At 42.5% G+C, this 13,816-nt stretch overlaps 1 protein-coding gene across 2 annotated transcripts in view; it reads right to left on the bottom strand.

Annotated features, from left to right (window-relative positions):
- AADAC (arylacetamide deacetylase) overlaps positions 1–13,816 on the bottom strand; it is a 47,472-nt gene that overhangs the window by 11,389 nt on the left and 22,267 nt on the right. The window contains exon 1 of one of the 2 annotated variants that reach the window (XM_062602981.1): positions 2,447–3,020. The exons of the other annotated variant lie outside the window; for it this stretch is intronic. Coding sequence (XP_062458965.1) covers positions 2,447–2,584 — 138 coding nt within the window. The 5' untranslated portion in view covers positions 2,585–3,020. Of the gene's footprint in view, positions 1–2,446; positions 3,021–13,816 lie in introns of those variants that run through there. 2 annotated transcript variants of the gene reach the window in all.

The following is a 13,816-nucleotide window of genomic DNA, read 5'->3' as shown; positions in this document are numbered from 1 at the left end:
GCCTCCCTTCTGCAGTGGGATGGGTACAAACAGACTTGCCAGCACTCTGCAGGCTGGTCACACCAGTGGAACCAAGCATAGCTGCAACCCTCCATAGGGTAACCCAGGGCAGGATCAAGCCACCAGCTTCCAACCAGCCTCTGGAGTCCCTCAGCACTCATGGCCATGCCTGGCAGAGACCTGGAGAGCAGCCTGGGACTGGCACAGGTTTTATTCAAGCCAACTCATACGTTTCTCCAGGTCAGGAAACCTGAAACCGGGGAAAATCTTGCACAATGTGGCTCAGAAGCTGGAGAGCTCCGCAGGATCTATTAAAGCAAAGACAACAGGGCATAGATTTGCCATTTCATGGCTTTCTCAGTATGTCCTTTTGGGAGGTTGGAGACCAACCTCTTGCTGAGCTGTTTTTGGGGGTGGCAGCATTGTTTCTCTTTTTCCAAAACAACATCAGGGAGTCGGAAAGACTAAAACAGAGTCCCCTCCACAAATTTAGACCTACTATTAAATGATTATAAATTGTTGCCTATAATCAGATGATCATTCAGAATGTACTTAGGATGCTTTAGAGATGCCTCAATTCTAATTTGCACTCATGCAGCTCCAGAGAGGCCATCTTCGTCAGAGCCCCCTAGGATTACAGTTTTGCATGTGGTTGGAGCACAGTTACAAAACACGCTGGCCCTGCAACACCGCTGCTGAAAATGGACTGAGGCTTAACACGCAGCCAGCATAGCAGACATGAAAGACACCAACTCCATATTGAAATGAAAACACATAGTCCTCCAACACTGAAAGAAAACACTTCTGTTTGCTGAGCACTGCTGTGCTGCAGGTCAGACTGAGCAAGCAGACACAGGGGACATGAGTTATCTGTGCACATATCCTCTTTGCAGACTGCCTATGAAAGGACACTGAAGATGGGAAGAAGCAAGATCTGCATCAAGAGTGCAGACTACAGTTTCTTTCTTATCACTTTTTCATCTCCCACCACTCAGACCTCAAAACACAAGATCAAAACAAATGAGAAAGCAGCAGAGTCCATGGGTAAACACATACAAAAATCATCTCCGCCTCCCCAAAAGCGCTGCTCCCTTCTGCTCGTTGTGAAGACCTGAGAAAAGGCCTCCACTGCAAACAAAGGCTGTCTGACACAGGGATGGCTTTGTAGATCAGCACTGGCTTTTAGTTACTGTCCAGAAGTGTGATGTTCAGCATATTCTGCATCCACCAGAAAAATCGTGGACTTCTGAAAAAACCCACATTTTAACTGAAACAACAGAAAAGGCAAAATCCCAAATTCTTGCACTTTAGAGCAAACAGCCTGGGTGTCTCTGCCTGCAGCAGCCAAGTCTTGCAGCAGCATGCCTGAAGCAAAACTAGAAACCTCTCCCCTGGCTCCTTAGAACTTCCTATCAATGCATTTCATAGTGGAGAATGAAGCAGTCTCAAAATGTTTGCAGTCACCTAGAAAGATGTCTGCAACACTCGCTCCTTCTCCTCCCCACAAACCTTCATCTTTGACCTTTATTTTCAGACCTTGGTTACACTGCTGCAGCTACCACTGTGCACTACGTACAGGCTGGACTCAAAACATCTCCTAGTTTGATGTACTTGAGGTGGAAACTACAGCAGTGTTAGTTGTGCATGGCATGCAGCCTCACAAATTGCTTACAAATGTTTGAAATGGCTGTAACGTGACAGTAAATGAAGCAGAAGCTAGGGATGTAGCATATATAAAAATAACATGGAAAGACATAAAGATCCTGTTGTTGGTAAATATTGCCATTTAACTACAAATAGGGTAAAATAGCACTGCTTTTCCAGAATGTGATGTATGGTTCTATGCTGCTTATAGCTAGATATCATTTTTGGTAAGCAAGATCACAGTGGTATTTATATATATATATATACATATATATAAGATCTGTATCTCAACTTCTACATGCTCTAGCATTAGCACCACTATAACTAACTTTGTGTAGTTTTTAGGGTCATTCTGTCAATGGATTTCTATGAAACCACAAAAATCAGTAGCATTTAAGTGCTCTAGTTTTCACTTCTGACATGCAATACAATATTTCTGCAGAAACTCAATGTACAGGCTCTGAGGAACAGGAAAATTCAAGGACCGGTGCTACAGCTGCAGAGGTTCATAAAGCAAAATAGACTTGCTTGCATTTGTCTATCTGTAATCACATTACATATCACATTTCCAGTTACTCCAAATATCCTTTTTTTTTTGACATTGCACAGTAAATCTTTTCTAAGTTTCTTTATAGTCATACCCACAGTATGTTTAATGCTTAGTACTACTGTACTTCACTGAGTGTATTACCATACATATATATATATGTATGACACATACTACCATATCTCTATTAGTCAGAGGCACCAGGAATGCCCTCTGCTCCATAGACCTCTCCCCCTAGCTCAGCACCAAGCTCACCAGGTGTTCAAGAGTCCTGAGGGTAGCCGAGATGAACATCACTTTCCAGGGCTCCTCAAAGTCCTCTGGCATGGGACTGTAGAAGTAGTAAGCAAGGATGACAGAGGCAAGGAAGAGGCACAGCAGCTTGGATCCCATGTCTACAGGCACAGCTCCTCCCAGACCAACTGGACTAAGAGCTCTCACTGACTCTTAAGAGCTACAAGCCAGCACACATGCACAGGGCAAAGTTAATCCTGTGCTTTATTTGGGTCCCAGCCAGGAGGTGATTTCTCATCAGATCACCCAGGGCAGAGGTTATTCTACCATGCAGCTCCAGAGAAAACATGTATTTTCTAGCAAGGCATTCAGCAACTTGGAGCTGCCCCGGCACTGAATCCCGGATTAAATATCAAGGAACCTCCATCCCCTTTACCCCATTTCATGCATTTGGCAACAACAGCCAGCAGGAAGTCTCAGGAGGAAAGCAGCAGTTGAAAAGATAAGGAACATGGTCAGCAAACCAAGGGCTGCAAGAACGTAACATTCAACTGCAAAAAGATATATTGAATATTCAGGAGCTGTTATCTGCCACTTCTTACTGCAGCTGCACAAACACAGCCCAGCTTACAGCAGTACCCAACAGGATCAGACCATAGCAGCACATAAGCCAGTCTCATTCCTTAGGCAGTAACAGGCACCTTCTGCTTTAGCAGAGTACACCCTTCATCTTGTACTAACACACCAATCCAGTTGTGCAATAATAGGTTTGGCAGGAAAAATAAAAGCAGGGCAGGGCTTGTGTGAAACGAGAAAAACCAGGTTTAATTGTCATTATTCTCAGGATTAAGATTTGTATACATCTCCCATTTCTGCATAGGGTGGACTCCCAAATGGATAATAATAATTCCACTAAGGACACACTACAAGCACAGGCATACACAGAGAGTGAAGGGTAAAAAGAAGAGCTGCAGCACCAGGATCCCTGCTTTAGAAATGAACTGAAAAATTAAAAAGGTCAATTAAAATTTGTCTTACTTCTTTTGCTGAAGTTTTATCAACTGCAAAGAAGCACCACCCTCTCTCACACTGAGGCAGCCCTTGGGGATGAAGCAAGAGAAGGATCAGAAGACAAAGATGAACTGTGTGTCACCTGCCTGAATGCAGAGAGGGAGTGGGCCTTAGTCAGCCTTTAGTTTTCTTTATTGGAGTTCCGGGCACCTCCAAAATATAAAAGTGTTTTAAAAATCCTGCTCAGCCCAGGCTGGGCCACCCTGCTCTCTCTCATCACTCCTTCTGTGGCGCAACAGTCAGTCATAGTCCAATGTTCTTGACGCCACTCCAACAAAAACAAGAGACAACACACCCGTGTGGTCACTTTGTCCATCCCAGAGGCCAGTGCAAGGTGCTGGGGACAGGGGAAGAACCCAGGGAAGCAAGGGTGCCATGGCTTCATGCCCCAGATCCAAGCAGTAGCAAGACTGCTGCTGCATTCCCAGCAGACACACACATGGTAATGTGTGTGCACAGAGGGCTGGACAGGCAGATCAGCAAACCCCATCTTCTCTTTTCTACAGCTCAGATCACTTGGTGGTCTCTTCTAGCCTCAACCATCCTGTGATACAGTGTAATAAAAAACAGTCACACAGTATGCCCTCCTTCCTATTTTATTTATTTTCATATATTCCAAGCTAAAAAAAGGAAAGAAAAAAATTAATGTACATTTAAGAGGACTAAAGCCAGAGTTAAAACAACAATGGAAAGAAATATGTGGTCTTGTAACTTCATCTGTTCATAACAGCGATGTATTTTCACCAGCTTCCACTTGTATTACATGTGTACATACTGCACTCCTGCAGAATTACTGTGAAAGAATCATCCAAGTCAGACAAGTTGTGCTTAAGCAGACCCCTAGGAAACTGCTTGTTTTAGGAAAACACACTGGGAAATAAGATTTCAGAGCAGAAAGCATTTGCAAGGCTGTCTAGCAAGAAAAAAAGTATTGTCTTGCCTAAATGGGAAATAATTGAGTATAATCTGGTTGTGATTCAGCCCTTTATAATAATAACATAATCAAAAATATAAGACCTAAACAAATGATTGGCCAAAGCTGCAGTACAATCCTCTTATCCACATTTAAGGCTGCTGTTGTCAGTAGGGTCTATTTCTAGAGAAAAAGAAAATGAGCAATTGGGGTAAAATTATTATCTGACTTATTGCAAAATAATTCTTTTTCCTTGTCAGTTACTGCAGGTTCAGTAGCTGAAGTGGGGTCCCTAGGCTCGGGGTTAGTGTACAGCACTAAGGCTGTACAGAAGTGCCTTATGTTACACTGGAACGATAACTCTCAATTGGGAGATTTTGGGAGTGAAATGCAAAAGCTTATTACATTTATGTATCAACTGTTCCATTTGTTTCATGTCTCTGCTGCTTCTGGAATAACACACTTCCCTGCAGCTTTAAAACACAGGCACTTTCTTCTGCCAGCTGTGGTGTCACTCCTGCCAGTCACCCGTACGTACCAGTGGGGACACTTCCCACCTCCCTCACAACATCGCTGCCTTAAATTTTAACTACAGTTGTTTTGTGTGGTTGTAATTTTTATATCATTTTCATGAGCTACATAGAGCTCTCCCAGACTGATTGTCTAAACGGCCATCATACTGAGCCTGACTGGGACACATTTAGCAGATAATAGCTGAGGACTCCTGGATCACAGAGGACAGTTGCCTATGTGTGTCCTGGCCCAGGGACACTAACAGGAACTGGTGGCCCCAGTCAGCCTCCCTGGGGACCCCTCCCACCCTTGCCCACTGTGCATGGCCCCTACTGACTCATACAACTGAGTGCAGCCCTTCCCCTTCAAATCATGGGGGTCCTGCACTACCTCGCATGCTAGGCACATCACCAGTGCAGTGCTGGCTTGACTGAGGGGGACTTCTGGTGGTGTCAGCACCCCCAGAATGCCAGGGTGGCCCCGCTGTTAAGAGAGATGCTAATTTGATCTGGTGATGACTGTTGAGTTTTTATACATCCATGCTGAGAAGGTCACGTCTTCACTGGGGTATGGAGTAACAGCTTACTAAAATAGCAGCCAGGGCCTGGAAGAGGCACATAGGCTCCATGCCTGAGCAGGCTCAACATGCTCCAGTTACCCACCTGGGTGGCAGGAGTCCAGGCATGTCACTGCCCCTGGGAATGCATGGGAATGAGCAGGCATGTCAGGCTGGGGATAGTCAGCCATGGGCACCCAATCCACCCAGGCAGGGCTCCAGGGGCTAAAGGATGGAGATACAGGTCTTGAAGGGGGATGAGGGGAAAAAATAGCTAACACCCCAGGGACAGGTGGCAGCAGGCAGGCAGCCAGCCTGGCAGGGCAGAAACTTGTCCCAAGTTTCAGTGGGAGGAGGGCAGGTGTCCCAAGCACCTCTGCCAGCACTGCTGGTGCTTGCTGCTGCAGCTGTTGTACTGGCATGAAAGGAAAAGCACAAACACGCTAGTTAGTTGTGCTACGCAAAGTAGTTTTCTCATTCCTGTACAGTTTTTTAGGAAGTAAACTGAAAATCCACCTGGAGGCAGCACAGCACTGCAGAAGTTGATTTTTCCACCAAGTAACGGCACTTATGGGCATTCAACACCCAGTGAGAAATACCCATTATGTAAGTCCTTCTCTCAGCAGGGCAAGGATCAGCTGCAAGCATCACCCAGGGAGTTGAGAACAAGGGAAAAGAACAAAAAGCAACACTGGAGCTAGCAAAAGTTGTCCATGTTTGCCTTCAGTGAGACAAGTGGCAACCTTGTAGTAAAAAGCAAAAAGTTATTCTTCTGTCCTTAAATACCTCTGATGGACATCCAACAGACAAATGATATAGTTAGAACAGTGTGTAGCTCAAAGTACCCTTTGAAAGGCAGTAACCCCACATCTGCTGTAACGAGGTCTTTATCCAACACAAGAACACACAGGAAGTAAGTTATTTAGGAACCAGCTTATTACAGAACACTAAAGCAAATGAAAGAAAATCCACACCAAACCTAGATAAATACTTACTGACATTAAGAATTTAAGCAATGGTTATTTTTGACTTGACTCATGAAACCCTCAGTGTTCAACTGCTGCATTTTTTTCAGCAACAAACCAAGTTGCATTTCAATAAGCAAGTTGTCCCATATCTCTAGTGTTGTATTTTCCATTGTTCTAATAGCTGTATTTCATACCAACAAGTTCAAGAGCTCAAGAGCTTCATAGTACTGTACTGTTTATCCCACCACAACTGAATTGTCTTCCAGCCTTTCCTCAGTAAACTAAAGAGGCTGTGGTTTGTGCCCCTCGGGGGGGGGGAGGAATCAAGACTTCTTAACACTGGAGACAAAATAGTATTCATTGCCCAAAGATGAGGACAAATCTTTGCATGCCAAAACTTCGGCACATCTACGGGGGAGAGAACCAAGGAGTCAAGCAGAAGCACCAGCAGGAGATCAAAGCATCACTGGACACCAGAAGGACCTTCATCCCTCAGCTGGAGACCTGATCCCAGCAAGGGGATGACACCATGGAAGGCCAGGAGTGCTGCTGCTGCCACCAGGCACCTGAGGAAGCATGCACCATTCCTGCTTCTCACCTGCAATAGCTTTCCCTCTTCTGTCCCTCATTCCCCCAGCAGCAGTCATGGCCATCTGTCCCCATCCAACCAACCCCACCTTTTGGGGACATGCCATAAACCAGCCTTCCCACTGCCAGGGCACAGGTACCTCAGTGAGTGAGGATGTGGATCTTTGCCTTCCCAGCCACTGCCTTGAGCAATTGCTTAATTTGCCTTTACCTGAGACAGCTCTGAGCCAGGAAAGCAGCAGGAAGCATTCAGTGCACAGGGATGAAGCCCAGACACTGCCAAGGGTCAGGAGGGAATGGAGCAAGGAAAAGCCCCGGCACTCTCACCTTATCACAGTCTTGGGTTTAGGTTACCAGACCAGAGCTGTCCCTGGTTAGCAGGTAACTAGAAGGTGGAGTTTGACAGGAATGGGTAAACAGTGAATCCTATTTTTGAAAGAAAGAACAAAATTGGCTCACTTTTTCATACATTCTTTTTCTGCCCCAGAAGACTGTTACATATCCACCCAATCGCTACAAAATAGGTTTGAAAATACTAGTTTATAGATGAATGGGCATGCTGATATTCACTCTGAATTAAACAGCTTTTGGTTTAATATTCAGAAGCTAGTACTGTATTTCATATCACTTAACTAAGCTTCAGTCAGTTATTTCTACTTTTACTTCTCCATTGTTACTACCCACACCTTTTAATGTTCTTATAGAACTGGAAATTGGCCTGGTTTTATAAAATGAAGAGATGGCATTCACAAGATGTTTTAAACAAGATAATTTGGACACACTTTTTCCATCTGTTGTTTATTACTGAATTGTAAGTTGCATAAATGGAAACAAATGTCTTATGTGAAGATATATTCATACTCTGAACTGAAAAAAAAAATCACTGAAAATAAGCTGAAATTTAACACATGCAGCACTTCTTAATACATGACAAAGCAGCAATTCCATAAATACCATAGGTTCATAAAAGCATTAAAGTATCCAACAAAACATTTTCCAACTCAGTCTAAAAATATCAGACCGAGATAACAGGAGATTTCAAAAAAAAAAATCAATATTTTTCTTTTGTTGTTTTGAAAATGAAATGTTACCACCCCACCAAAGACAGGAAGGAGTAAAAGAACAGTATTCTTTGCATCTCTTTCATTTCTTTGTGCACAGGTTGCAAGAGCACCAAGTACAAAAAGCATCCCAAAGCAACTCATGCACACCACCCATGGAGACTGGCAGCAGCCAGAAGCCTTCCACCTCCTCACCTCCTGTACTCCATGCTCCTCCTGCTCCATGCAACCTCACCCCAAAATCCTGTAAAGAGGAATCTCTCTGCCTTGGAGGTGACGTGGAGGAGGACTGTAATGGGTGTTCAGCTCATTCCCTGAAGAAATGAGTTAAATAGAAGTCTGCAGCATGTGAGATTATTTTTTTGCATCTCATCTTACCCAAAGCCATTCCTCTCGCAAGTGAAGAAAAAATGCTCAGCAGATAAAACCTGCAGAGCTGTTATGTGGGTGCACTATTCCATAAGAGCCATGTCACTCAACCACTCTGCCTTAGAGGTAGATCAAGACAATAAACTACCTCAACTGAACTCACATTAAACCAGAAATTTACACATACTATAAACCACCTTCACCAATTTCTGTTCTACCTCAAGTTTCAAAGTTCAAAACAACTTAAGAAACCCAAACACCCAAACTTAGGAGAACCATTTTGCTGTCACCTTCCATGTCCATCTTCTAAGCGTTTGCATAGTTCTAGTTTTCACATAGTTTTTCCTTTTTACAACAAGTAGCACAATATTTGAATTTGGGATCCAGAAGCAGATTGCAGAAAAGTTTAGATTTGCCATCCCAGGGGCCAGGGATCCATAGAGACCAGTGGGACGATCAGCAGGAATCTTACATAAATCTTATCAGCACTGCTTTAAGTCCAAAGCATTCATTTTGGAAACTGGAATGACTGCCTGACAGACCGCTAATCAGGAAAGAAACAATTTGGTAAATGTTTTCAGCAAATGAGTCTTTAGATTTGTTTATTCCAACATATATTTGAATTTATGAATGTAAATATACATACATACGCATGCAGAAACATATTTAAGTCTGAAATCCGAAATTAACAGTGCTTTGGGACCGCAGAGTCAATGGGCATGCCAAGGATGATGAATGGAAGAGACGTTATTCAAACAAAGGTCTATGTATTTTTCTAAATGAGTTGCAATGGCATCTGGGGGGATTAAACTGCTGTTAAAACAACAAAGCAGCTCTGAAATGTAATTTCAATAGCAGATGAGAGAAAAGCATGATGAAAACCAGTATTTGGTTATTTTTGCTATTTATCTTTCAAAACAAACACTGAGATGTTTTAGAAGAATATATACAAGATTATAGAGAGAGTTCCCATTTCCTCTGGAGTTCATGGGGACTGATTCTTTCCTATTGCTCCAGGGGCCCAACAAGACCATTGAATTAGGGCAGCCCCATTATCCTGGGCTGTGCACGAGATCAGATAAATGACTGCAGGCTCTTTCCTGATATTATAACCTACAAATTCAGAGGAGGAAGTTCGTGGTAATCCTGACTTACACAGATCCAAAGGGTCAGAAAAGCTGTCAAGTCCAACAAGACCAGTCACTGGAATGGGACTGCAGGATGCTGTAGCCTGACTGCACAGAGAGACACTGTCCTGCCAAGGCATCCGTCCAACTCTGCTGGGAACATCCCAGCTCCTCTCCAAAACTGCTGTGGAAGGCAGCCAGTGCTGTACAGCTTGAGGACACATTGCTCTCTTTGCCCCCACTCCCTTCCTCCAAAATTAGCAAGAAAGTTACGAAAATAAGGATGGCGATTGTAGTATGCTGGAGAGGCTCCTCAATGCTGTTATTAAGCAGCTAAAGCCACAGTGAATAGGACTATCAGAAAGTAACCATTTATATGCATCTAATTTTTATTAAAACAAATATGCAATAGTATCAGGCATTTAATTGATAAGGAAATAAGAAGTTACATGAAACTCTTCATAGCTTGCTTGTATCAGTATAGACCAGACAATCTTTGGACAGCAGAGAAGCACTCAGCAGAAACAGTTCCCGCTATCTCCAGCAGATTTTCTTCATGTTGGCACCTCCTAGAATTTGGCCAGCTTTTACAAGTCAGATTCTTCAGCAGGAACGAATGAATAGCCTGAAATAAAGTAACCACTAGACTGTGTTCACAAATACACATGCAAATAAACCAATGTGCTTTTGACTCTGCAAGTTAAATGAGGAAGAAATATGCCTACCAAAAGTGACAGCCCCACAGCTCCCGCTCACAGCCCTGCAGGCACACCACAGGTTTGGCAGAGCTCAGGGCACTGTGTCTGCAGGATAGTGCACTATCACAGGTGCTCTGCTTTATGTCTCCTTCAGACAAGTGCAACAGATAGGGACCAATTTCCATGCCAATTTTCCTGTTTGTATAATGCTGTCTGAAGTCAGCATGGTTGTTTATGACCTGCTCTGAAAATCTATACTCAAGCAGCTGAAACACAAACCTGCCTCTTTCTACTGCTCCCACTTCCTGAAAACTCAGCATCTGGGTATGATGGCATGGAAAAGCAGAGAGGAAAGCAGTTTGGTGGTACCTGAGCCTGGCCACATGGACATACCAGAGCTGTTTGTCATCATAAGAGCACCCTCAGGACATCACTACTGAGCATATTATTACTCTTGTGACTCTAAGCACTTTTCTTACTGCCCCATGTAGATAGCCTGTGCAACTATCCACTGCCAGGACAGCACTTCTTCCGAGTCTGTTCACTGTAAGTGCTTCGATTTGAAATTACATATTAATCAAAGGAAGTGAGCCACTCCTGGGGAAAACAAAAGGGAACCAAGCACAAGCACTTCCCCAAACGGCCTTGCTGCAATGGAGCTATCAACGCAGATTAAATTGGTCAAGGTAGTACCTTCCTGGAACATGTGAAAATACAGTCAGATATAACCATGGTGCCAAAAGGACAAAAACCTTCACCTCCTTGGTTTATTTGTCTGTATCACATGAAGTATCTACAGAAAGACGAATATTTGAAAATATAGTGCAAATTATCTGTGGTAACAATTCACCATTTCTATAGCTTTTAGTGTTTAGTCTATAAAGCTAAAGCTCAGACTCAACAAACACCTTCCTTTCAGCAGCCTGTGCATCTCATAACAGAGCTGCGTGGAGTTCTACATCCTTTGGTTCAAGTTCCTGATTGCAAAAACTTTCTCCTGGGAGAGGCAGCAGCCAGCCCAGTTTCTCCACTTGGCAGCACTTGGAAATAAGATTATGTTCACTTACAAAGTTAGCGTTAGCAGCTGAAAAAGGATATATGTATGCTTCCTTTCATCCCCCTGAGCTCTTCACTCCCGGGACTTATACTTTACACAGTTTTGACAGGTACTAGATCAATTGTACATGATTAATTATTATTAAAAAGCGTATTCCACTAATACAGGTAGAGACCAGGAAGAGATGAAGATGTCTCCCATCAAACAAATTGGTCACGTCCACAAGCTAGTCTGCATTGCTAAGCTACATGAGCAGAATAAAACAGGAAGCACACTCAAATATTCTGGATCATAAGTTGGGAAAAAAAATCATAGGAAAAAAGAAATAATAATCAGTACAACTGTTCCCCATCAGTCGGCTTTGAAATTAGAAGCACTACAGTTTAAGAAACTAAGGGCAGACTAAAGGCATTCCTGGAACAGTTACCAGGAACTCAACATCAAATCTGCCCAGGCGCTGAGGCATCAGAGGTAACGCACATACCCTTCAAGATACCTCCATACCCTCAATATCTTCATTTGCATCCACTTTGAACTGATTGACTCCAATCAGGAATTTTACACTATATATCTCCAAAAATAAGTGACTTCAAAGCAGAAGTTGCCCACTGAAAGTAAAGGGAATATTAAGGAGTGCTGACAACTTGCTTGTCTAATATTCTAAAATTATTTTGTATTATGCATGAACTATGGTCAGTTCAAATTACAACTTGATTCATAAACAAAGACAATAAGTTAAATGGAACATGAAACAAAACATATTGAAAGCATCAGCCCTGAGCCTTGGGTCTACGCATCCTTTTTCCCCACATTAATGCTCATTTTTTATTTCCCATTTTGTTTTCACAGGAATGTTTGTGGACAGCATATTTTGTGATACCACAAATATGACCCCAGTATTTTTCAGGTCTGTCAGCATGTTGCCTACCCTGACCATACCCAACTGTATTTCAAGTATGAAAGGTCCAAATTTACAGTTCATGAGGGTAACAGTAAAAAAACTGGTTTTTACATATCTTTTAAAGATCTTGTTTTACTAGATAGTATTTCTTAGTCTAAACATTACATATGCTGAATAAGGGAAAAATTTTGACTTTTGGGGGACTTAATATGCTTAATTGTTCACATTATGTTAAGAAGTTTACTCAGTACATTTGCTTTGGATTTTAGCTCCCCAGCGTCTGCGTATCTGACCTGTACTGACTACCAAGTTATTCATTAGCCAGGATTCTGCTGTTTCCCAAGGTACTGATCAGTGACACTGCACAACAGCTTATCTGCAAAGACATTACATTAGTTTAATGAGCTTAATGTTAAATTTTATTAAGCCTATTACTAAAAAAAGATATATAGACCAAAATATTCTCAGAGGAGAATATACCAAACCCCTAAACATCATGAGGGGAGGCTTGTGGGACCAAAACAGCCTTAACCAGGAATTCTTTCTGAAGGCTGTGAATGCCTCCCCTGACTGCTTTAGAAGTTTCAACATATCCCATGATCAGTGCAACTATTCTCACTGTGAATCTTTACAGCATTTAAAACCAGACAAACATGGCCACAGCAACATCCTTATGAACATCCAGTAATAAAGCAGGCAAAAGCCTGTGCTACAGTTTGGCACTCCAGATGTTGAAGGAAAAATAACTAGCAGAAACAGTTTTGCTGTCTGATTCATATGATTATAGACACTGTAAGGTGCCCCTCACTGTAAGGTTTATTTCATGGTTTCCCCACCAGCACCCCCCAAGGCTATTTCTTATTCATGTTTATTCCCCAAAGCTATTTCTACAGCACCTGCAGGAAAGGCAGCATGTGCACACCTTTTGGTAGCGATCTGCAAAGGGTTCACATTACATGAACAAGTCCTGCTTTACAGAACAAAGACCACAGTTCTGTGCAGGCCTCATTTATAGCAAAGTTTTCTTTAATTTCTGAAGCAGCAAGTCTTGAATTTCTTAATTGGTTCCTCTTGTGAATAGGAAAGGAAAATAACCAGGAGTAATTCTCAACAGCTGCTGAAAATGCTAAAGACTTTAGATATTTCTTTATGCAAAAGAATATTTAGCCAAAATGCCACAAACATTTGGCATTTCTTTTTGTGAAAGAAAGGTTAAAGGAAGTTAAAAATACTGAGCTGGCAATTACTTATCACCTGAAGTCATACCTACATCAGTCTGCAGTATGTATTCAAACTCTTACTATGCTAAAGTAGAAAAACATAGGCTCAACCGAAGTAAATTACACAACTCTGACATGTTGTAAAATGACCTTACTGATCTTTGGAACATCATAATACTCTGAAGAAATGGTGGTGACATTCAACTTGCGTCAACAGAAGGTTCAGCTTACGGGTAGTATTATCATCATTAACTCATGGAAGAGCTCTGAAAGATCCTGGGTAATTTCCCTGCTGTAGAAACTGGTTTTAGCAGCAACTGCATTATGAAGATTTTAACAGCAGTTTGCT

The sequence above is a fragment of the Pezoporus occidentalis genome, unplaced genomic scaffold, assembly GCF_034315485.1.
Source record: "Pezoporus occidentalis ecotype Australia unplaced genomic scaffold, CSIRO_AGI_Poc_V1 ctg8, whole genome shotgun sequence".
NCBI lineage: Eukaryota > Metazoa > Chordata > Aves > Psittaciformes > Psittacidae > Pezoporus > Pezoporus occidentalis.
Note: the sequence above shows the minus strand (reverse complement) of the source record. Positions and strands in the feature narration are given on the sequence as shown.